Source organism: Temnothorax nylanderi, unplaced genomic scaffold (genome assembly GCF_030848795.1).
Source record: "Temnothorax nylanderi isolate EJ_2023f unplaced genomic scaffold, tnyl_v1.0 TNYL_tig0243_pilon, whole genome shotgun sequence".
Classification (NCBI taxonomy): Eukaryota; Metazoa; Arthropoda; class Insecta; order Hymenoptera; family Formicidae; genus Temnothorax; species Temnothorax nylanderi.
This window is the reverse complement of record NW_027249305.1, coordinates 48,440-74,701: the sequence shown is the minus strand read 5'-3', so window position 1 is coordinate 74,701 and position 26,262 is coordinate 48,440. Positions and strand designations below refer to the sequence as shown.

At 40.5% G+C, this 26,262-nt stretch overlaps 2 protein-coding genes and 1 pseudogene across 2 annotated transcripts; 1 reads left to right on the top strand and 2 right to left on the bottom strand.

Annotated features, from left to right (window-relative positions):
- The first annotated feature begins 5,709 nt into the window (after window positions 1-5,709).
- Window positions 5,710-6,496, top strand: LOC139779825 (uncharacterized; annotated as a pseudogene).
- A 2,960-nt stretch (window positions 6,497-9,456) lies between these two features.
- Window positions 9,457-10,074, bottom strand: LOC139779824 (uncharacterized). Its single transcript, XM_071718304.1, has one exon. The coding sequence runs from the start codon at window positions 10,072-10,074 to the stop codon at window positions 9,457-9,459; it is 618 nt and encodes a 205-aa protein (XP_071574405.1).
- A 2,472-nt stretch (window positions 10,075-12,546) lies between these two features.
- On the bottom strand, window positions 12,547-13,401 carry LOC139779823 (uncharacterized). Its single transcript, XM_071718302.1, has one exon. It carries the CDS (start codon window positions 13,399-13,401, stop codon window positions 12,547-12,549), a length of 855 nt encoding a protein of 284 aa, XP_071574403.1.
- Between the last annotated feature and the right edge of the window lie 12,861 nt (window positions 13,402-26,262).

The window sequence follows — 26,262 nt, the reverse complement described above, 5'->3', positions numbered from 1 at the left end:
TAAGATTTTGTGGACATACGTATATTATACAGGTGGACTTAAATTTATGGTACAATCTGGAAGAAGGTGATTTTAAAACTCACAATACAAATAATAGAAAAATTCTTTCTAATAAAATCTCATCTTTAAGAAAAACGATTTGGAAAATTAAAATGGAGATTTTACGTAACAGATTTGAATGTGCTCAATGTCTTCGTTTACTATCAGGAGTTAATAAATAAATTACATCTTGACAGTTCCTATATAACGAAATCTATGACACCAGTCAAGTACACGCGGCATTCCATAAATTTTCAAAGCAGCTTTTCGCCAAAACAAGTCCTCATTAAAAAAAAATCATTATCTTAACTTATTTGGTTTTATATAATTATAAAACAAGAAATTTCGTCGGCCTAACTGGCAGTAAAGTTAAATAGTTTAAAATTTTTTATTGCGAAAAAATATTACCCCAGCTAGGGTTTGAACCTGGAACCTCGCGTATACCGTGCGGGTGTCGTGCCAATTCGACCACTGGGGCTGTGGTAACATTTTATCGCAATAACAATTATAAAAACGACCAAGATGTATAACGTCTTTCCGATATGAACATAGAAAAACTGTGAGCCAACTTGCTTTGTCGGATTCACACAGTACTTTTTTTTCGGATCAAACATCGAGACATTATTAATTTCGACCATGGGTTTTTAGTCAGTTGATGTAATTTCTAGAAACCTTCCATTCCGTTGGGACACTATTACTAGGCCAGGTGTATCAAATTCAATAAAATAATTCTTCGCCAGTGATCAAATAATAAAACAAGAAAGGAGGGGTGTCAATAAGGCCGTTTTTTGGACCACGTCAGAATTGCTGTGGTATTTTCTTCCTACCGATGTAGCTCACAACCTCCTAGAACCGTTTGCTGTCCGAGCAATTAGAGGCTGAGAACAGGCAACTTGAAATCTCAAAAATCAATGGAGTTTTTCACATGGTGGTAGTGCCGGTTTCATTTCAGCATGTCATTGTTGAGCTTCCATTACCATATTTTCTCAAAAACTACTAGAATATTTGCTGCTTTAAATACGAAAGGGAGCTCATCAGACCTTCATGCATTCAAGATAGAATCAAGCCTGGTATTTTGAACGGATTGCTATATTACTGAACAATCATGCAATAGCATCCCTTGCGATGAATTGGACGATACTACTATAAGCCCAAACTTGATTTTAAGGAATTACATCATTTTGCGAATGCAATGTATATTCGAAATCACATACTGTGAAAAAATATTTGAATTCCAAACCTCAGTGAAGAGATGTAAAGAATATCTTCCGGAACGGACTTCTTTTTCATAGAATGCAATGCTCAGCTTCGCGGAGCATTGGTATCATTCAGGTTATTGTGTTTTGCTGCACAGTATGTACAACAAATAATCAATCGTTCCATTTTAATTAACAATTCATGCATTCCCAAAACGAGAACAGTACTGTGCACTATCCACACTTCCAGTAGCTTTGTTCTTTTGTTTTTCTTCCCGTCATTCGTTTGCCTTCACGAAATCAAGACCCAACGCATTAATTCTTCACCTCATTCAATCAATGGTTTCTCATTAACGATAAAAGCAATCCTAGAGCACAAACAGTATTGTGCACTCTTCATCTGACCAGTAGCTTAGTTGTTCTGTCTCCTTCCCGGAATTCGTTCCTCTCAACAGATTCAACATCGACTTGGATACACAGTTGTCTTTTTAGCGCGTTCTTGAACTGAAAGCATTGTAGGTGAACTGTCACCACATTATTCTCATCGCACTTATGTTTAAATGAATCGTCTTTATCAACGATCAGCGCATTTTCAGAGCATAAACAGTATTGCGCGCTGATCTTCTTCAGTAGCTTAGTTTCTCGTTTTCACTACTTTTTATCGATCATTACCATTTTCTTGTTACTATTACGTTAATATCCATTATCCGACCGCATTATGAGCAATCGTACGAGCAGCACTTCAAGTACTATCAGTACTGAATCTGTTGCTACAACTGATACTCCTCAGTGCTCCAACATCTCAGAATCAAGCAACATCCCTTCTTCGGTGAAAATAAGAGTCAGCATCCAGGGCTGCAGAGTGTCCGGGGCGAGATGCATCGTATGTAAGAAGGCTAAGAAACTGACTCGTATCTCTCCTATGGCGAGAACACAAATATTCATAGACAGAGGTATAATCATTCCGCCAGATACTCGATGTTGTATGAGACACTTGGAAAATGGTTTTCTCAGTAAAACACCAACAAATGATATCGAAGTAAAGTCAAACTATTCGATTCTAGATGATAAAACTCTTTGTGGATTGTTAGAAAACTTGCGTTCGGTTGCTTCTCGGAAAGGACTCGATTTTGATTATCCACCTGCACTTACTGATGACGATTATTATAATCTGACTGAGTTGAAGAAAGATCAATTCGATTCCGTTCTTGCTTCAATCTCTGGTCATATTAGATCTACATCTGGACGTTCTCCTCGGACTTGTCTTGCCTTGCTTTTGACGAAACTACGTACTGGTCTTTCGCTTTCAGTTTTGTCTACCTTATTCGCTCTCCAAACGAGGAGAGTAGGTAGGGCGATAGCTGCAGCTCGTACTGCTCTCCTTTCAATGTTTGTCCCGAACTTTTTGGGAACAAATCATATCTCTCGAGAAGATTTCATCACAAAGCATACGAGAACCATGGCTAAAACGCTCTTCGCGGGTGGAGAGGATGTCTGTATCCTTGTAGCCGACGGTACGTATATGTATATAGAGAAAAGTTCTAATTACAAGTTCCAGAGACGAACTTTCTCACTCCACAAAGGACGTCCGCTAGTGAAACCCATGATTCTCGTAAGTTCAACAGGATACATCTTAGAAGTTTTCGGACCTTACTTCGCGGATGGTAAAAATAATGATGCAAACATTTTGACCAGCAAAATGCGATTTGACGCGAGTAGGCTCCGATCTTGGTTGCAACCTAACGATGTTTTCGTGGTGGACCGTGGTTTCAGAGATTGCCTCGAAATGCTGCAAGATCTAGGTCTCATAACTAAAATGCCCAATTTCCTCCGAGAAGGTTTGCAACATACTACATCTGAGGCCAATGAATCACGCCTTGTGACTAAAATACGCTGGGTGATGGAGGCGGTTAACGGTCTCCTCAAGAAGTGGAAAGCACTGGATCATGTATTCCCAAATTCTCAAGTACCGTATGTGGGAGATTACGTGCGCATTGTATCCGCTTTTTGCAATGCTTTCAGACCACCGAGGATCAGTGACGTTCCAAATGATACAACCATTGCCGAGCGTATGTTGCGTTTATCGCAAATGCCGAATCTCCTCCAGGAAAGAGTTGAAAGAGAAGGTTGGTCCAGGAAAAGGGTGATGTGGCAACCCGTAGTTGCGGATTCACTCCCTGATTTCCCTCAATTGACCTTACATGAGTTGGCTCATCTGACCATTGGCTCATATCAATTGAAGCAAGCGCAATCGTATGCAGAGGAGCACACAGCTGGAGATGGGATGTATCAACTGTTCGTCCATAGGCAAGAGAGAAATATCTTACGTCTTCAGATACAGTCGCGCCACACATCATCAAAGGTGTATAACCTGTGGATTGAATATAGTCAAGGAATCAATCCCATCATATCCTGGTACTGTCAATGCAAGGTCGGTGCTAGAACCGTTGGTTGTTGTGCACATGTGGCATCCGTCCTTTGGTATTTGGGGTATTCAAGACACTCTGAAAGACTTCAAGAACGACCATCCCAATCCTACGCACAATATATCCAAGATGCAGCTGAGAACATTTCAGACTGGTCTGACAATGAGTCAGGTGGAGATGGCGACCAATCTAATTGAAGATTCTCCGGCGCCTACTCCCAATTTCTCAATTACTGACTGTTCACTTCTTCATTGTGAATTCGAAAAGTATTGTAACGGTATTAAAAATAAACGATAATTAAAAATACGGCTAAAAAAATACTGTTATTAAAAATAACGGTGTTATTAACAAAAAATATATAAAAAGACAAAAATATATATATGGATATAAAAAACGAAAAATATATAAAAAAACAAAAAATATATAAAAAACAAAAAAATATATATATAAAAAACGAAAAATATATAAAAAAACAAAAAATATATAAAAAAACAAAAAATATATAAAAAAACAAAAAATATATAAAAAAACAAAAAATATATAAAAACAACAAAAACAAAAAAGAAGCTACAAAAACTTTCTACGTCCACGTCGTTAGCTCTGGGTAAAGCTAAAAGAAAGTTCCCTTTTTGAATGGGCGAGAGAGGCGGCATTTCCCCTTTTTTTTTGCTCGTCAAACGCTCGGACAGCAAACGGTTCTAGGAGGTTGTGAGCTACATCGGTAGGAAGAAAATACCACAGTTTGGAGCGAACCCTCCCTCTCTTCCTCTCTCTCTCCGCCCTCTCCCCTCCCTCTCCCTCCCTCCACCCCTTCCTCCCCCTTCTACCTCCCACCCTCCCTCCCTCTCTCCCTCCCAACAATGACATGCTGAAATGAGACCGGCACTACCACCATGTGAAAAACTCCATTGATTTTTGAGATTTCAAGTTGCCCGTTCTCAGCCTCTAATTGCTCGGACAGCAAACGGTTCTAGGAGGTTGTGAGCTACATCGGTAGGAAGAAAATACCACAGTTTGGAGCGATTCTGACGTGGTCCAAAAAACGGCCTTATTGACACCCCTCCTTTTGTCGGCCTAACTGGCAGTAAAGTTAAATAGTTTAAAATTTTTTATTGCAAAAAAATATTACCCCAGCCAGGGTTTGAACCTGGAACCTCCCGTATACCGTGCGGGTAAAACGACCAAGATGTATAACGTCTTTCCGATATGAACATAGAACTGTGAGGCGAAAGGGTGTTAGTGCCCGACGACATGCGTGTCGGCCATTTCCTGTAAAACAAAGATCTGTGAATAGCTTCCTGCGGGAAAACATAATATTGAATAAATTGTTCAATCAATTTGTAAAATTACTCCCGAATTCGCAAATTTTACTTACCTTCACTTACCTGATCCATCGGCGGTGATCCATCGAAGTCCCTCAGCGATCCTGGTATGCGGTGAAGCGAGAATCCTGGAAGCGGTAGCGGCGATGATCCAGCGGTGGCAGGAACCTGAAAATAAAGGAGAATTAGTGAAATTGAGAATTTCGAGGAAGTAGGAGACTTACCTTCTCGGTGGTATAAGGTCAAACCGAGTGGCGACCGTGAAAAGGAATCCAATAACGGGAATCGGGCGGCCAATTAATAACGTCCGGTCACAGTGTATCTCCACCAACGTGAGAAGAATCTGCGGCTTTCTCAACGGAATCTACGGAGGAGCCTGGTCGGTGATACCTCAATGCCTCAGCGGGGTTAAAATCGCTGTCCATCTAAAAAATCCTTCTATGTTCATATCGGAAAGACGTTATACATCTTGGTCGTTTTTATAATTGTTATTGCGATGAAATGTTACCACAGCCCCAGTGGTCGAATTGGCACGACACCCGCACGGTATACGGGAGGTTCCAGGTTCAAACCCTGGCTGGGGTAATATTTTTTCGCAATAAAAAATTTTAAACTATTTAACTTTACTGCCAGTTAGGCCGACGAAATTTCTTGTTTTATTATTTGATCACTGGCGAAGAATTATTTTATTAAATTTATATAATTATTTGTGTCCCGTGCTGCACCATGACTCTCGGCTCGCTGAATCGTTAAATATGGATAAAATATGAAATATAGAGATTTTATAATTGTTTTACAAACAGTTTGCGCAATATGTGATTATAATTTGTAAGTATTCTTCTAGATGCTGCATTTAAAAAGCAAGTCCTACGTTAGTTGCAAATTATTAATTTAAGACAATCGCAATTATGGGAAGATGTGCAAACCATTCTAACAAAGATTCAAGTACAAGATGATAGAATGTTAATAACAGATAATGAAGAAAGTATTTTTAATAAGTTTGATTTTCCTCTAAGAAGCATAGACGAAGTAAATGCCGTCGAAGAACATTTAAAGAACGAGACAAATACTAACATGTTTGTACGTATCATTTATATGAATAAACAAGGGATTAAAATTAAGTTATATTATATATACATGTTCTTATTAATGGATTATTGTAAGTGAAAGAGTTAACAAAAATTGGCGGAGCTACATACAAGCATACCATAAAAAGGATCATGTGCAATTTATTCTCAAATGAGGTTGCACAAACCTACAGTTGGATAGGATTCAAGGGAAAGAACAAGTTTTCTCTTCTACAGATTTCAGCTTGTATAATAAGTGGATATATTAATTTAAGCATAAAACTTATAATATATATACACGCACACATGTAAATAATTAATATTAATTTTTTATAGAAGCCGTGCAAAAAACACATAATACAATCACACTATGTGACATTGAAGCAGCCATAAAAGCATGGCTTGTAAAAGCGAAGTCAAGAAATGCTAAGAAAAAAGATAAGTAATTTTAAAAACGCAAAAAGAGTCATTATTAGCACATAAAGTGCAATATTTATGTTACTTAATTACTTTTATGCAGCATGCAATATTTATGTTACTTATTTTTATATGTAGACGTGCAAATCAACAAGTATTTTCTGTTCTGTAATGGTAATGTCATTTATTTTTATATTGCACAAAAGTTTCTACATTATTTATGTTCATATATTGGTTTATTAAAGTCCAGATATTACAGTATGTAAGTTTATATATATTAGTCATATAAAGCAATATTTATGGTACTTATTTTTATATAAACGTGCAAATTAACAAGTATTTTTTATTTCGTAATTGTAGTCATTTTTTTAATGTATATTGCACAAAAGTTCCTATATATATTATAGTCATATAAAAATGTATATATATTTACGTTCATGTATTACTATAACATAATAAAAATATGTGTTATAATAAACGTACAGAATTTACAATTATATATAATGTTATTTGTATAATTTTCCATCATATAATCAATATATATATACAATCTAAATTGTACAGCACATGTTTATGCAAATATATATTTTGATGGAAAAAAAAGTAAGAAGAGGTAAAAGCGAGAATTAAAATGTTTTATTATATATACCTATATATATATATATATATATATATATTTATATATAATTTATATATAAATATATATATATATATATTTAAAACATTTTTATTCTCACTTTATACCTTTCCTTACTTTCTTTCCTATCAAAATATATATTTGCATAAACATCTGCTGTACGATTTGGATGACCTATTTTTGGAACATTCTATAAACATTATTCAGATAGTTTTAAAAAGCTTCTTTTCATATTCTTTGAATATAATACAGAATATTCTTTCAATCTATTTTTTAATATTAAAACTAGTCCCATTTTGACATTCTATACATATTTATGAAACATTATTTCCATCTTATTAGCATATTGTGGGAATATTTTAATATTCCCGAAAGATATTTATAGAATATTTGTAGAAAATGCTTGTGTTATCTGGGTTATATCATACAGAGTTTCGTTTTAAGTTCAATTTAAGTTTTAAGTTTAACTTGTTAGTGCTAATATTGCGACTCTATACTCTATATTAATATATGATAGCATTTAGTCTAGTGCCCTGCGAACAATTTATTTATACATTGATATTGTTCTACGTTATAGTGTCTATGTTTGTGAACTTGTCTGGGTTTTCTTGTGCAATTTTATACATGTTGCAATAAACTTATTTATTGAATTTTACACTAGGGTTTCTTTGCAAGACCATATTGTCTGATCTATTATCATTGACTGTCGTAATGTGCAAACTCTACAGCTGATACTAAATCTATCGCTGTACGTGGATAAATAATTACGTGAACACATTAACAACAAATAAAGTATCTTGTGCTATATATTTTCTATCTTTCTGAGTGATTTTGAGGTTAACTTATATGATTTATATATCACATTCTATAATCTGCAACTACCTTGCTTAACATTCACTTGATTATATATATATTAATAGAATATGCTCAGTCTAGTACAGTAATCCGTAATTTGACCTATTCGATTATATTAAACATGATAAATACTTTCTATAACTTTTTGATTTGTGTATCGTACCCTATGATCTATCAAATCTCTTTTGATGGTACAAATACGTAAGAAATGTGATCTGGCACGTTCAGCTCCCACAAATATAGCCATTTTGCATCATAAATGTGCAATAATTACCTTTTGTAAGTCTATATGACATATATTACATGATTTATACACTATATTTTTATGATTTATGTAGCGCCTTGGCTACCTTTGTTTTCGCTCGCTATCGTTCGCTCGCTTTAGGACGGCAGGATGCGCAGTGTGAGGTTCCGTAATTGATGAGACGTGAAAGTCTGGTAGACACAAGATATATTCTTAATAACGTATGTACAGCTATATACATGTATGTACAGTAATGGGACGTGGCCCTGAGAAGGACCGTTGATGTGGTGTATTTGTGTGGCCCTGAAAAGGGCCGATTGTACGGGGCTACCGCGGTGGTCGCTCAGCCCACGTAATGGAGGGCTGTGTCCTCGTCCGGTGGAGTGGCTGTTGCCCCCACTTATTCAGGCGCTTCCAGGCCGGCGGTGTTCCGGGCGGCGTACCGGACTCGCGAGGGTGGAAGTCCTCGTACTCCGTTTGCGTAGCCTGTGTATCTGCTGGCCACGGGATACACGCCTGCGTTCCTCTCTCGAAGGTGGGAGTCTCCCACTCGCTATCCATCTGTGCCTCGGCGTCGCTGATAGCCGTCTGCGTCTGAAGACCGCGGTGCACTCGCGGCGGTGGCACGGTCTGTGTGCCCTGCGAGTGGAGGTCCCTCGGTGATGCAGGCAGCGGCGACAGCAATGAGGGTACGATATACCGCGGCGATGTGCGGCGGCGTAGGCGGATATCCCACGTGGTGAGATGGTCCCTGGGCGGACGAGTGAGCGGCCACGGTGGCGAAGTGAGTCGTATGAGCCTCCACGCTTTCGTCAGGCGTTCCTGGGGCTGCGCTGAGTTGACGGGCGGCAGCGACGGGCGTGACGTTGGTGGCCTGGTCCTAGCGTGCTTTCGCAGCGTGGTCGTTATCGAAAAAGTACTTCACTCTCGGTATCTCCTTTTACAGGGAGCGTACGAGCCGTGAAATGCTGGAGATCCCTTCCTGGTGCGGCCTTATATTCCGTCCTGTCGAAATATTAAACGCGAGAAAGCTCAGCCGCCTAGCGGTGTGAGCTTGTTGTTATCCCGGTGTCATCCTGGGAACACGTGCCTTAGCGCGCGCGGCCGCTTGCCGTGCCGCTGGTGCTCCTGCTTGTCGGGGCGCGTGGAACGGGTTGCCGTTCCGTAGGCGCGTGCTTATACGCGCGCGGTGTGGCGGTTGAGCCGCCGTTTCTCAGGGCGCTCATAGCCGCCACAGGACCCCCTTTGTTGTATTAAAGTCCTGCCTGGAATCGCACGACTGGCTTTCGTGTCCGGGTGTTTCGTGTCGTTTCCTCTGTTGGGTCTTTCTTTGCCTGGTTTGTCTCGCTTCTTGATTTGATCCCCCTGGTTGTGGTTGTTTCAGCGTCTGTGAGGGTGTACGCCGGTTTGAGGCGCTCTACCGAGACGTTAGTGGGTCTGTTTCCTGTTTGGATGGTGAAAAACCGCTCCTTCCGTTCGATGACCTCATATGGTCCGTCGTAGCGGGGATGGAGTGCGCCTGTTGGCGCGTCGTGTCTCACGAAAACGTATGGTGTCTTTTCCAGGTCTTGGTGCACGAATACGTCCTCCTTGCCGTGTCGCTTCCACTTAGGTGTCAGGCGGCCGATGTGACTGCGTAAGCGGGTGATGAAGTCTGCCTCGTCGGTCCTTCGCTCGTCTTTGCTCGTGCCGAAGAACTCTCCTGGTAGGTGGATCGGCTCCCCGTACACCATCTCTGCAGGTGATGCTGCTATGTCTTCTTTGAAAGCTGCCCTGATGCCCATGAGGATTACTGGCAGGACTTCGGTCCATGTCTCTGTCTCGTGGCATCTGATTGCTGCTTTTAGCTGGCGGTGGAACCTTTCCACCATCCCGTTGGATTGTGGGTGGTTTGCTGTTGTCCTCCAGTGCTTGGCTCCGGTTATTTGCATCAGGCGTCGGAACATGTCGGACTCGAATTGGCGTCCTTGGTCAGTGGTGACTCTTCTCCGGCATCCCATATCGAGCCATCCATTGTGAGAAGAGCTGTTTTGCGATGGTTTCTGCCGTGATGTCTTCCACTGGAATTGCTTCGGGCCAGCGCGTGAATCTGTCCACGATGGTCAGGCAGTATCTGTATCCCTTTGATGTTGGCAAAGGTCCCACGAGGTCTAGGTGGATGTGTTGGAACCTTCATGTGGGTTGAAGGAATGTCCCGGTGGCGGGACGGTTGTGCCTGTTGATCTTGGCACGTTGGCATTGGAGGCATGCCCTTGTCCATTGCCGGCAGTCCTTGTTGACCCCTGGCCATACGAATCGTTCCGTGACCAGCCTTGTGGTTGTTTTGACTCCGGGGTGTGCTAAACCGTGTAGGTTGTGGAAAACCTGCTTGCGGTATGGCGTTGGGACGAACGGTCGCTGTATTCCCTTTTTGGCGTCGCAATACAGCATCGTTTTTGTTCCTGGAATGTTAATTTGCGTTAATTTTAGTCCGGACGTGCTGTCCTTTTGTATTGTGGCGAGCTCTTCATCCTCGCTCTGTGCTCGTGCTAACTCCTCGCAATCTACTGCTGTCGCTATACTGTCCACCCTGGATAAGGCGTCGGCCACTACGTTGTCGGCGCCCTTAATATGCCGAATATCTGTTGTGAATTGGCTGATGAATTCGAGGTGTCGAGCTTGCCTTGGCGAATTTTTCAGAGGGTTCTGCATCATTGCGTGAACCAGTGGTTTGTGGTCGGTGTACACGATGAAGTACCTTCCTTCCACGAGGTGTTGGAAGTGCTTTATCGCTGCATATATTGCCATCAGTTCCCTGTCGTATGGGCTATATTTCTGCTGTGCTTTTGACAACTTTTTGCTGAAGAACGCTAGCGGCTGTGCTTGTCTTTCCACTATCTGGTGTATGACTGCTCCCATGGCAGTATCTGAGGCATCCGTCGTCATGGTTAGCTGGGCCTCGGGTTGTGGATGGGCTAGCAGCGTCGCTTGGGCAAGACTCTTCTTACAGTGCTCGAAAGCGGCTTCCAGTTCTGGCGTCCATGTTACCGGTGTCTTTCCTTTCTTTTGTTTCCCGGCCAGTATGTCGTTCAGTATCGCTTGCTCCTTCGCTGCGCCTGGAACGAATCGTCGATAGAAGTTAATTGTGCCGAGTAATCGTCGGAGTTGCTTCACCGTTTCTGGCTTTGGGAATTGTCGTATTGCTTCTACTTTCTCTGGCAATGGTCGTGTTCCGTCTTTTGAGACTAGGTATCCCAGGAATTTCACCTCTGGCACTCCGAAGGTGCACTTGGCTGGGTTCAGCCGTATCCCATATTGCTGTAGACGTCTGAATACTTCCTTCAGATGGCGTTCGTGTTCCTTTTTGTTGGCGGAAGCTATCAGTATATCGTCGATGTAGGCGTAGCAGAAGTCGAGCCCGTTTAGTACCTCGTTGATGAACCGTTGAAAGGTTTGCGCGGCGTTCCTTAGACCGAACGGCATGTAGATGTATTCGTATAAACCGAAAGGTGTGGTTATGGCCGTCTTCGGTATATCCTCTGGGTTAACCGGTATCTGGTTGTATGCCCTGACCAGATCTATCGTTGAAAAAATGGCTTTTCCATGTAGCGACTGCGAAAAGTCCTCGATGTGTGGTACTGGGTACCTGTCCGGCTTGGTTCGCCTGTTTACTGGGCGATAGTCTCCGCACGCTCTTCATTGGTCTGCTTTCTTAGGGACCATATGCAGGGGTGCTGCCCATGGGCTCTTTGAAGGCCGTATGATACCTTCTCGTTGCAGCAGGTCAAACTCTATTTTCGCTGCTTTCAATTTGTCCGGCGCCAGGCGTCTCGGTCGGCAGGCCTCCGGCGGCCCTGGCGTGGTGTTTATATAATGCATCGTATTGTGCGTGCACTTTGATGTTCCCGTCTGCCGTGTTACCTCGGGGAACTCCTTCAGGATGCGATGGTAGGGTGATTCTTCGTCAATCGCCTTCACTGAGGTGGTATCCTGTTCTCTGGTGCGCCCTTTCGCACACAGGCCTGTTTGGCCGTCGACCAGGCATCCTCTTCTGACGTCGGGTAATAAGTGGTAGTATGCCAGGAAATCGGAGCCTATGATCGGTGTCGTGACGTCCGCGATGATGAATCTCCACGGGAAATCTCGTCGTAGTCCGAAATCGGGCTGGAGGTTTGTATTCCCGTAGGTTGCTATGGTGGACCCGTTGGCTGCGTAGAGTTCGCATTTCTCCTTTTGCTTTTCCTTGCCTCGCTGGCGCGGGTACACGCTTACGTCTGACCCGGTATCTATTAAGTACCGTATTTTCGTCTTTCTGTCCGTCAGGAAGAGGCGGCACGGTCGTGGGCTATCGTTGTTGTCCGCCATCAACAACTGCCCTCCGTGTTTTCCGGCTGAGCCGCTTTAATTGCTTTGTAGGTGCATGGTTCCTCGCATTTCCGTGCTTGGTCTTTGAAGGTCCGGTGGTAATAACAGTGTTCCATCGTGAATCCTTTGGTGTGGCCACGGCTGCGGCTGCGGCTGCGGCTTCGCCCTCTGCCGCGAGGTTGGTTCGCTCTCCATGATCGGTTTCTCTCATTGGAGAACCGCGTTGTCAGAGCTGCTACTTGCTTTGTTAGCGCCTGGATCTGCGTCTCCAGCGTTTTCTCTGCGCCTGCTGGGGTTACTGCCGCGACCATTGCCCGGTCGTTGACCTCGTGTATGCGATCGGCCTGCTCTGCGACGTCCTCTAAACGGTCTCCCTGACGTGTTGCTAGGATGACCTGCATTTGGGCCGGTAATCTCCCCAGCCACAGTGTCCGGAGTAGGTTGTCTGGTACTACGGTGCCTGCCAGGCCTCGTAGGTGGCGTAGGAATTGTGATGGCTTCCTGTCGCCGAGTTCTTCGTGCTCCAGTAACTGTCGCGTTCTCTGCTCCTGAGATGCTGACAATCGTTGTATGAGTGCCTGTTTTAGCGTGCCGTACTTGTTCTCTGCCGGTGGAGATGTGATGACGTCTTTTATTTCCTTGGCGAATCTTGTGTCTATCTGCGATAGTGCGTAGGCATACCGCGTTGAATCCTGCGTTATTCCGCATATAACGAACTGGCTCTCCAACTGTGCGAACCACAGCTCTGGCTCCTCTGGCCAGAATGGTGGCATTCTCAGTCCTACCCGGTTTATATGGAGTTCTTCCTTGACTTGGTGGGGGTTATCCCCCTCTGCAGCTTTTTGTGTCGCCATCTGTTCTCCGTTTGCGCACTCCTGCGTCGGGGTCACCAGTTGTAGCGCTTTGGCCACCTTTGTTTTCGCTCGCTATCGTTCGCTCGCTTTAGGACGGCAGGATGCGCAGTGTGAGGTTCCGTAATTGATGAGACGTGAAAGTCTGGTAGACACAAGATATATTCTTAATAACGTATGTACAGCTATATACATGTATGTACAGTAATGGGACGTGGCCCTGAGAAGGACCGTTGATGTGGTGTATTTGTGTGGCCCTGAAAAGGGCCGATTGTACGGGGCTACCGCGGTGGTCGCTCAGCCCACGTAATGGAGGGCTGTGTCCTCGTCCGGTGGAGTGGCTGTTGCCCCCACTTATTCAGGCGCTTCCAGGCCGGCGGTGTTCCGGGCGGCGTACCGGACTCGCGAGGGTGGAAGTCCTCGTACTCCGTTTGCGTAGCCTGTGTATATGCTGGCCACGGGATACACGCCTGCGTTCCTCTCTCGAAGGTGGGAGTCTCCCACTCGCTATCCGTCTGTGCCTCGGCGTCGCTGATAGCCGTCTGCGTCTGAAGACCGCGGTGCACTCGCGGCGGTGGCACGGTCTGTGTGCCCTGCGAGTGGAGGTCCCTCGGTGATGCAGGCAGCGGCGACAGCAATGAGGGTACGATATACCGCGGCGATGTGCGGCGGCGTAGGCGGATATCCCACGTGGTGAGATGGTCCCTGGGCGGACGAGTGAGCGGCCACGGTGGCGAAGTGAGTCGTATGAGCCTCCACGCTTTCGTCAGGCGTTCCTGGGGCTGCGCTGAGTTGACGGGCGGCAGCGACGGGCGTGACGTTGGTGGCCTGGTCCTAGCGTGCTTTCGCAGCGTGGTCGTTATCGAAAAAGTACTTCACTCTCGGTATCTCCTTTTACAGGGAGCGTACGAGCCGTGAAATGCTGGAGATCCCTTCCTGGTGCGGCCTTATATTCCGTCCTGTCGAAATATTAAACGCGAGAAAGCTCAGCCGCCTAGCGGTGTGAGCTTGTTGTTATCCCGGTGTCATCCTGGGAACACGTGCCTTAGCGCGCGCGGCCGCTTGCCGTGCCGCTGGTGCTCCTGCTTGTCGGGGCGCGTGGAACGGGTTGCCGTTCCGTAGGCGCGTGCTTATACGCGCGCGGTGTGGCGGTTGAGCCGCCGTTTCTCAGGGCGCTCATAGCCGCCACAATTTATAACTATTTCTATCAAATTTTTCTCTTGAGCGCGTATGTGCATATGAAATATGCCCTGACATATGTAACAGATGGAAATAAACTTATTTGGCTATATAAATATATAATAACTAATTTCTGATAGCCCTTATGGCCTTGAACATTCGACTTATATATCACTTTTCATGATCTTTCACTTCTTTCACCAAGTCTTCTTTTGATAATATATATACATATGAAATACGATCTGGCATGCACAATTCCTACAAATATATCTATTTTGCACCACAAATGTGCAACAATTATGTTTTTGTAAGTCTTTATATACATATATATTACATGATTTATACACCATATTCTATGATTCATAACTATCTCTATCAAATTTTCTTTTGAGCACGTATATGCATATGAAATATGCCCTGGCATATGTAGTAGATGGAAATAAACTTACTTGGTTATATAAATACATAATAACTAATCTCTGATAGCCCTTATGGCCTGGAACATTTGACTTATACATCATATTTTATGATCTTTCACTTCTCTTATCAAATCTTTTTTTGACAACATATATATACATGAAATACAATCTAACATGCACAACTCCTACAAATATATCTATTTTGCATCACAAATGTGCAACAATTATCTTTTGCAAGCCTATATGACATATATTACATGATTTATACACCATATTCTATGATTCATAATTATTTCTATCAAATTTTCTTTTGAGCACGTATATGCATATGAAATATGCCCTGGCATATGTAATAGATGGAAATAAACTTATTTGGTTATATAAATACATAATAACTAATCTCTGATAGCCCTCACGGCCTGGAACATTTGACTTATACATCATATTTTATGATCTTTCAACTCTCTTATCAAGTCTTCTTTTGACAATATATATATAGATTAAACATGATCTGGCACGTATAACATTTATAAATATATTTATTCTTTATCATAAATGTATAATAACTATCTTCTGAAAGCCTTTATGGCTCATATTGCATGAATTACACATTATATTCTCTGGCTTACAATCATTCTCTGACGGTCTATATAGTCTGAAGTGTGTGATTACATATCACATTCTTTATTACTTTTGGCTAAACTCTCTCTGATTATGTTTTACATGCATAAACATATTTAAATATAGACAATAATAGTAAATGAACTTACCTGACAATACTGACACATAATTCTTACCTTCTGCAAGTTTCTTTTGTTGATTTACATGACTCATGTTATAATTGGTGTACAACTTAGTTCGGTCCGTTTACAAAAAATGGCTCTAGGTGCTATAGATGGTTGACGGTGACAGCTGATTTTTGCTGTATCGTGAAGTGTCAACATCTGTCAACCAAATATTGTTTACAAGCCTTTGAGTTTTGCACAACAAGTTTAATTTTTACTGCGTTGAAAATGTCGAGTTTCGTTCCAAATAAGCACCATTTGCGGGAAGTTTTGATTTTCTGTTTCAATTGGAAGAAAAGTGCAGCTGAAGCGCATCAAATGCTTGTGGAAGTGTATGGTGAACTGCATTATCGGATAAATCTTGCAGAGAATGGTTTCGACGATTTTAAAGTGGTGATTTTAGTGTTGAAGACAAAGAGCGTTCGTGTCAACCGAAAAAGTTTGAAGATAAAGAATTAAAAACATTACTCGATCAAGATTCGTGTCAAACGCAAGAAGAGCTCGCAAAAACATTGGAAGTTACTCAACAAGCTATTTCGAAACGACTCAAAGCCGCGAGATACATCCAAAAGCAAGGAAATTGGGTCCTATATGAATTGAAACCGAGAGATATCGAACGACGATTTTGCATGTCCGAAATGTTGCTTGAACGGTACAAAAAGAAGTCTTTTCTGCATCGAATCATTACCGGGGACGAAAAATGGATTCACTACGACAACCCGAAACGCAAAAAATCGTATGTAAAGCCCGGTCAACCGGGAACATCAACGCCGAAGCCGAATATTCATGGTGCCAAGGTAATGCTCTGTATTTGGTGGGATCAGAAGGGTGTGATCCACTATGAGCTGCTAAAACCTGGTCAAACCATCACGGGAGACTTCTACAGGCAACAATTGATCCGTTTAAAGCGAGCTATAGCCGAAAAACGTCCAGAATATGTGACCAGACACGAATCCATAATCTTTCACCAAGACAACGCTCGGCCTCATGTTGCTGTTCCGGTTAAAAACTATTTGGAAAATATCGGATGGGAAGTTCTGGCTCACCCGCCTTATAGCCCAGACCTTGCCCCTTCCGACTACCATTTGTTTCGATCGATGCAGAACGCTTTGACTGGAATACGCTTCACTTCAGAACAGGGTATCAAAAATTGGCTCGATTCATTCTTGGCTTCAAAAGATGAACGCTTCTTCCGCGACGGAATCCATAAATTGCCAGAAAGATGGGAAAAAGTAGTGGCTAGCGATGGACAGTACTTTGAATAAGGTATTAATTCATTTTATCGTTCAAATAAATGCGTTTTTCAAGCAAAAAAACGGACCAAATTAAGTTGTACACCCAATATCTAAACGCACTAACTTACTGGGCTCTTTTGTTTGCAAAGGACCCCGCACTAAACCACGTGATTTTGGGCCCCGGTAAAAATGGCTGAATTTTTAATATGTTGTACTTTTTGAGTCATTGAACAAATATTTCTTCAGGCAAAATGTCAAAAAATGGACTGTTTCAGCGTTTCAACCCTTAGAAGCTTGAGGTCAGACCAGCAAAGATATCACTTTCGGATCAATGCGGTTACTGTTATAAGGGAACAATATGAATTTTTGGTGAACAAAATAATTAAAAAGTAATTTGTTTATGATAGTATTGTTTAAACAATATGATAGTATTGTTTAAACAATATGATAGTATTGTTTGAACAATTTAAAAACGTCATTGTTTATAGGAACGATTCGGGGTGCTTTCTGTACGTGAGTTCCCTTGCCTCTCACGATTCGGGGTGTTTTTTGTACATGAGTCCCCTTGCCTCTCACGACTCATAAATCTCGCTCATCTATTTGTGTGAGGGGCAAGGGGACTCACGTACAGAAAGCACCCCGAATCATGAGAGGCAAGGGAACTCATGTACAGAAAGCACCCCGAATCGTGAGAGGCAAGGGGACTCACGTACAGAAAGCACCCCGAATCATGAGAGGCAAGGGAACTCATGTACAGAAAGCACCCCGAATCGTGAGAGGCAAGGGGACTCACGTACAGAAAGCACCCCGAATCGTGAGAGGCAAGGGAACTCACGTACAGAAAGCACCCCGAATCGTGAGAGGCAAGGGGACTCACGTACAGAAAGCACCCCGAATCGTGAGGGGCAAGGGGACTCACGTACAGAAAGCACCCCGAATCGTGAGAGGCAAGGGGACTCACGTACAGAAAACACCCCGAATCGTGAGGGGCAAGGGGACTCACGTACAGAAAGCACCCCGAATCGTGAGAGGCAAGGGGACTCATGTACAAAAAACACCCCGAATCGTGAGAGGCAAGACGACTCACGTACAGAAAGCACCCCGAATCGTGAGAGGCAAGGGGACTCATGTACAAAAAACACCCCGAATCGTGAGAGGCAAGGGGACTCACGTACAGAAAGCACCCCGAATCGTTCCTGTAAACAATGACGTTTTCAAATTGTTCAAACAATACTATCATATTGTTTAAACAATACTATCATATTGTTTAAACAATACTATCATATTGTTTAAACAATACTATCATTAAATACTATCATAAACAAATTACTTTTTAATTATTTTGTTCACCAAAAATTCATATTGTTCCCTTATAACAGTAACCGCATTGATCCGAAAGTGATATCTTTGCTGGTCTGACCTCAAGCTTCTAAGGGTTGAAACGCTGAAACAGTCCATTTTTTGACATTTTGCCTGAAGAAATATTTGTCCAATGACTCAAAAAGTACAACATATTAAAAATTCAGCCATTTTCACCGGGGCCCAAAATCACGTGGTTTAGTGCGGGGTCCTTTCTTACACGATTACAAGTAAACGGTAAAAGCGTGGATTTTGAAGTCGATAGTGGAGCAGCGGTAACTATTGCAAATATATCACAGATGCGCAAATTGTTTCCAATTTCGACCATATATCCGACAAATTTACAGCTTATTACATATTGTAAGAATACGCTACCAACTACGGGGTACATGGCAGTTATAGTAACATACCGAAATGTACAGCATAAATTAAATATATATCTTACAAAAGTAGAAAGAAAACCACTATTGGGCCGCGAATGGTTACGTCAGTTATTGGATGATTCTGTACTCAAGGAGATTACGCTAGATTCTTATTCAGAAGAAGTATTAAATGTAAATGCAAAGCAACAACTAGATACTAGCTTACAAAAATACAAGAAAATTTTTGAAACAAATCTCCGTTCGATTAAAGATAAAGAAGCGCGTTTAACCTTAAAGAAAAATGCGCAGCCAGTTTTCCTAAAACACCGTATCATACCTTTCAAATTACGTTCTTTAGTAGATAAAGAGATTGAAAACCTAGAAGCCGCCGGGATTTTAGTCAAAGTTAACACTTCGGAATGGGCTACACCCATCGTGCTAGTTTTAAAAAAAGATGGCACAGTTAGACTTTGTGGCGATTACAGCATTACTGTAAACCCTAATTTAATCGTGGACGATCATCCATTACCCACAGTTGACGAGCTGTTTGCGTCAACAGCTAGTGGAACTATTTTTTCAAAAATAGATTTACAACAGGCTTATTTACAACTACGAGTAAGGGAGGAAGACCAACACATTTTGACACTAAATACCCATCGAGGATTATTCAGACCTACGAGACTAATGTACGGAACAGCTTCTGCGCCAGCTATCTGGCAACGCGAAATTGAAAATATCTTACAAGGTGTTAGTGGACCGCTCGACGTTTTCGCGTGCGCGCCGTGGAAAGTACAAGAATATAAGTACAAGAAATAACAGTCAGTCAACTTTATTAAAAGCGGGTTACACTGTATGCGCGTTTCTCTTTCGCACTCGCTATTTCGCACTCGCTATATTACTCCGTGTTCTCGACGTCGATCAATGTATCGCGTACGAGTTATGAAGGCTCACTGCCCGTCCCGGCCGGAGCAGGCGAGGGATCGCGGCCGGAGCTTCGAGCTAGGCCGCGAGGAATTTGGCGACGTGAGAAACGCTGATTGGCTCCAAATCGTCTATTGGTCGCGGTGCCTGCGATCACGCGAGAAACACCTGGCCGTTGGCTTGAAAACAACAAAAAAAGAACCGTCGCGGTTTGGAGCCATTCGAGCGATCTCGAAGAATGTTCGCGCTCAGGAATATTCACTTATTCGATTCTCAACACAAGGTATAGAGGGAATTTCAGTTTTTCTTGATGATATTAGAGTTTCAGGTAAAGACAAGGCGGAACATTTACACAGACTAGAATTAGTATTTCGGAGATTACACGAATACAATATTAAAGTTAATTTACAGAAAAGCGAGTTTTTTACAAATAAGATTGAATACTGCGGGTACATTATAGATCGTTACGGAATACATAAGGATAAAAAGAAAATAGACGCGATAGAGCTTATGCCAGTTCCTAAAGACGTATCGGAAGTTAGGGCATTTATAGGATTTGTAACTTATTACAGTCGGTTTATTAAAAACCTTAGTTCAATCCTATATCCATTGAACAAATTACTACATAAAAACAGTAAATTTTGTTGGACGCAGGAATGCGATATTGCTTTCTGTAATGCAAAGAAAGCTTTTCAAAGTAATGAAGTTTTAGCTTATTATGATCCTAAGTTACCATTAGTTTTGGCTACGGACGCCAGCCCTTATGGAGTAGAGGCAGTCCTTTCTCATATATATCCAGACGGAACAGAAAGAGCGATACAATACGCTTCGTGCACTTTAACTGATACACAGAAAAAATACGCTCAAATTGACAAGGAAGCCTACAGTATAATGTTCGGAATAAAAAAATTTCACCAATACTTGTACGGGAATAAGTTTACACTTTACACGGACCACCGTCCGTTAGTACATATTTTTGCACCATCAAAAAGTCTACCAGTATACAGTGCAATGCGCATGCAGCACTATGCATTATTTTTACGTGGGTTTAATTACACAATCAAATACAAAAACACAAAATTACATAGTAATGCAGATAGTCTGTCACGATTACCGATCCCAAAAGTAGAGCGATCCGAATACGATGTCGTCGATGCCTATCAAATTGAGACTATTCATTCCTTACCGGTTACATTCGAAGAATTAGTTTCATCTACAAGGAAAGATACATATTTACAGCAAATAGCGGAAGCTTTACAAAGCGGTAGAAGAATAGATAAAAAGTACAGATCATGCAATAACGAAGTAGAATACAGTTTACACCGAGGAATTATCTTACGCGGACATCGGATAGTAATACCTAAAGTACTACAAAGGAAAATATTAAATGAATTACATAGTGCACATTTCGGTATCGTTAAAATGAAGATGTTAGCACGTAGCTATGTATGGTGGTCGGGTATAGACCGCGACATCGAACGAATTACTAAGAATTGCGCTGGATGTAATGCAAATAGGGATAATCCACCGAAAAGCAAACATATTTGGGAACCTGCGACGTTTCCTTTTGAGCGAGTACATATTGATTTTGCGGGGCCATTCATGAATCATAATTTTCTAATAGTAGTAGACGCGTTTTCCAAATGGCCGGAAGTACACATTGTAAATAATATTACAGCGGACACTACAATAAAGAAATGTCGAGAGATTTTTTCAAGGTTTGGACTACCAGTACAAATGATATCGGATAATGGACGTACTTTTGTATCAGCAGAGTTTCAAAATTTCCTACAACGAAACGGCATAAAACATAAAGTAACAGCACCTTACAATCCAGCCACAAATGGACAAGCGGAACGCTTTGTACAAACCATAAAAAAATCTCTTTTAAATTTCAACACACGTAAGATAGGATTAGAAGTAGCGTTACAACGTATACTTATGCAATACCGTATTACACCGCACTGTACAACAGGAATTTCACCCGCCGAACTAATGTTCAACCGAAAAATAAGATGTGCGTTAGATATAATGAAGCCTACAAATAGTAACGAGACAACACATACGTCGTACAACAAACAGTACAGGGAGTTTCAAAAGGGAGAGAGAGAGTTAGCTGCCGAAATTACCAGTTAGGAGACAAATGGTTTTTCGGAAAAATCAAGAAACGCGTAGGGAAATTACACTATATGATACTTTTAGATGATGGCCGAATTTGGAGACGTCATACAAATCAGATACGACAGATTGGAGAACAGACCCCACCACGCGTTATTTATAGCGATGAAAATAGATACGTAAGTTATAACGCGGATGAACAAAATAGAGTAGAGCCTCAAAGACTACAAGTGGTAGAAAACCAAGGACCTGTTAACACATCGGAATTACGCAGGTCGCAAAGAACTAGGACACCGACTAACAGATACGGAAATTACGTAACACACTAAAGATAAAGTTTCTTTGGTTGCGTCAATTAGTACTTTTAATTTCTTTTCGTTAAGGAAGGGAGGTGTTATGGATAGGTTTATGCTACGCGCGTATTTAGATGCGCGCGTTCGGTAGACGTGAACCACGCGTGATCGACGCGTGCCTTTACCACCGTCCTCTCCCGCTCACGCAGAGCGGGTATGGCATTGGTCCCGAGCGGACGCGATACCGGAGCGGAGCGACTTAATCTTGTAAACGGGTCGAATAAAGTGAGCTATACTTGTATCAAACCCGAGTGTGCACATCCTTCCCAGCCTACATACATAACACTTTTGTAAGCACTTGAAAAGGACCGGAATCACGGTCGAAACGCGTTGTGCTGTTTAAATAAATATTAGCCAGTTTGGTCGCAGCAAAGGATTTTTGTAATTTCACTACTCACTGGCGAAGTTAAAGTATTTGATATTATAACACTTTTACTTTTAAAAGAAAACAGTTTCCGATAAAATTAGCTTTTGCTATGACAATTAACAAGTCACAGGGTCAGACATTTGACAGAGTAGGAATAAATCTTCGTAGAAACATTTTTAATCATGGACAACTTTATGTTGCCTTTTCACGAGTTAGATCTTGGGAGGCATTAAAAGTTTATCTTGGCAGTCAGCAAAATAATAAACAAGTTAAAAACTATGTATATAAAGAAATATATGTATGTTTTTCTCTCCCTTTAAGTTTTTATATAAAGATAGTTTCTAATAAAAAAATTAAAAGTAAAGTCAAAAGCTTATCTAGATAAGCAACAAGATACCAAAGACGTTAAAAATTATATATAAAGAAATGTATATTTCATACACTCTATCAAATAATTAAGGGATAAAAACAATTGTTTAAAAAATAAGCAAATTTTAACAAGCTGTAACTGTGTTTTAAAAAAATGGCATTCAAAGTCTAAAAAATAATTCTTAAGCTTAAAATTTTTACTTTCAAATAGATTCATTCTTAAAAAATATTTTAATTGTATAATTTTAAATCACCCTATACATAATTGACATTTTATAGATTATGTTTTCGAGTAATTGTTTAATTACGTGCGATCAATACATTTGATTACAACTTCAAGTGATTATTGTCGGCTACACGTTGCTATGCATATAACAAATCTATATAATTAAATAACAGTCTATAATCGCGCAAGGAAACGAAGAGGACGATTGCACATTGAGATCTTGCTGAGAGATAATTAATATAAAGGTATAAAATACTTATTTCGTTTCTCTATTAATTATATGACATTATGCAATTATAATAAATATGGGAGTATTATATATATGTCCTTTTTGTATTTATTGTATACACTATACATTATTCTTAATACTCTTATATAAAAAACACTAAATATCTGAAAGTTAATGTAAAATCTAATTTTTTAGATGTTTTTGTATTTTTTCTAACGTTAAAATGATTTATTCAATAAATTAAATTTTTTCTCTAATAATTGTAGAATTGCTTTGATTCTTATAAAAATATTATTGAATTAAGTTTAAATTTGTCTACAGCATGCAGTGTGTATACGTATGTGTGTAGAGTATATTTCACTTTTTATGATTAGTCAGTTTCAGTCAGTTTCAAGTTATGTTAATTAATTATTTAATTTTATCGTAAATTGGATTTGCCTTTCTAGGAATGGTAAATTATATAAATATGTTTATTATTTTACATTATTTGCATATTTTAAAAAATTATATGTAACGTCGCGTCGTAAAATATCTTATTTAATGTATATTATTTATAATCACTACACGGAGAAAATTGCTACGGTTGTTACAACATTCTCTATGATTGAAAAAGAAATGTATGTGAATGCAAGTTAAATTGATATTACATTGAATGTAGCTGTTAAGATATGCTCATTTATACAGTTTTCATAACCGTAGTTCTTACGATACGTGACATTCGGTTACAATACCCTCGTATATGGTTGCCTCAACCAAAGGATTATTGCTATCTCTCTTATGTGGTCTGCAGCACAAGTATTATGGTTGAGAGATCCATAAGATATAGCTGCACGGTACAGCACTGAATCACTGCATGATTAAGAGTTTAGTTCCATTGCGCGCGCAAAAGAATTTCTGCATAGAATAAAGTGGATTTGATAAGGATGTTTTAACTTTATAAATATGCTTTTTTCATAAATATATTTACGAACACAAAATTTCGTAATGAGCCGACACTGGTTTCTGACATTCACCCGACATTAAGAAATATTATATCATATATCCAATTCAAAATTTTATTACTCTTTTTAAACTGAATTTGTTTCTTAAGATGATTTTTGAAAAATTATATATTTGCGCTGGTACATATGTAGACTATATATAACACTCACATTAAATTAAGAAGTAGTCTACCACGTAAGGCAGTTGGCTCACGATCCAGAGGTCCCGAGTTCGAATCCCACCAAGGTAAGTGTTTTTTTCAAATACGAGAAAATATTTATAATTATAGACTGCATCTTAAGAAACAAATTTAGTTAAAAAATAAAATTTCGAAATAAATAATTTTTTTGTCGGGTGAATATTTGTTCATTATGGTTGTAACATCCATATATTATGGTTGCAACATCCATATAGTAGCTACCCTCACTAAGGTTAGGGCAACCATATAGGTCACTTCCAGAGTACTATGGTTTCCATAACCCTTTTGTATGGATGGGCGAAAATTAACATTATTATTCTGTTGTAGCAACCGTAACTTTTTCTCCGTGTATAATATTTTAAATAAATTCATTCTTTAAAACATTTTAATTATATGATTTTAAATTACCCTGTACATAATTGGCATTTTATAAATTATATTTTTGAGGAGTGACGGCTGGTCTGGTGGGTAGAGCGCCAGATTCGTAATCCGGAGAACCGGGTTCGAATCCCGCTAGGCCACTGAGAATTTTCTCAGTGAAAACGCTGTCCCCCCCATCTAGCGGAGAGAGGTATCCCTAGATGGAAAACTGGGCTCCGTCTTTCGGAAGAGACGTTAAACCGTTGGTCCAAAGGAAATGATAATAGTAGGGAAAAGAGTTGGATAGGGTTGGGTACGTCCCTTGAAAAACGCCTCTCCCTCCTTGAATTGGATAGAATTGGATAGGGTTGGGTACGTCCTTTGAAAAACGCCTCTCCCCCCTTGAATTGGATAGAATTGGTAGGGTTGGGTACGTCCCTTTAAAAAAAAACGTCCTTTAAAACCCTTTGGGGTATATAAAGTATATATCTTTATCCTTTTTTTAAATTATATTTTTGAGTAATTGTTTAATTACGTATACTGCAACTCAATATATTTTATGTTAAATGTCGTTTTATATATTTCATATATATGGGGCATTCTTTGTCAACGAAAGACCCCCCGCCCCCAAAGTTGGTTTTGACGTAAAGAGTTCTAATATGGCTTAAAATTTAGGTAATTATATCTACTTTTAAATGCAAAGTGGCAAAATAAAAAATTCAAGATGGCCGATCCAATATGGCGGATAATGTACATAAAATTGCTTAAATTCGCTTGAAACTCGTTACTCGGGGGTTTTTGGTGTCGCTGAACACGAATCTGACATTAGATTTTCAAAATTCAAAATGGCGGATCCAATATGGTGGACGATTTTTTAAAATTATATCGAATTCACATGAAAATTTTTACACGGGGGTTTTAAGGTGATTGAATAGAAATGTGACATAAGATATTCAAAATTGAAACAAAGGCGGATCCAACACAATGTTCCCAAAGCATAATAAATACCAAGACAAGTTTTCAGTCCAATAAGCAAAGGCAAAGCAATATAAAAGTTCAGGCAGTGAAGGCAAGACTAGTTAAGGTTCCAACTAGTAAAAGTAAGACACGTTGCTGGAACAAAAAGCAAAGGCAAGACAATAACATAGTTTAGCATATTTATTTTACGCATTATTTTTATAATAATTTCGTACATTATGTCATTACCGTTTTACATAAGAAACGAATATTGGCAGAAAATATGAAAATCTTCAAAGATATAAAAAGCAATGTAAAAATATTGCGTTAATGTATGTGTGTACTGTATTATCTAGATATACACTTATTATGTTAAATATTATTACTAATAATGTATTTATTATTTTCTATATTTTAAGTAACATTTTTGTTGAATATGACTATG

Bases quoted from the DNA above. Each gene is read 5' to 3' on its own strand.
- LOC139779824 (XM_071718304.1), bottom strand. From the start codon at position 10,074: ATGGTGGAAAGGTTCCACCGCCAGCTAAAAGCAGCAATCAGATGCCAC.
- LOC139779823 (XM_071718302.1), bottom strand. From the start codon at position 13,401: ATGGCGACACAAAAAGCTGCAGAGGGGGATAACCCCCACCAAGTCAAG.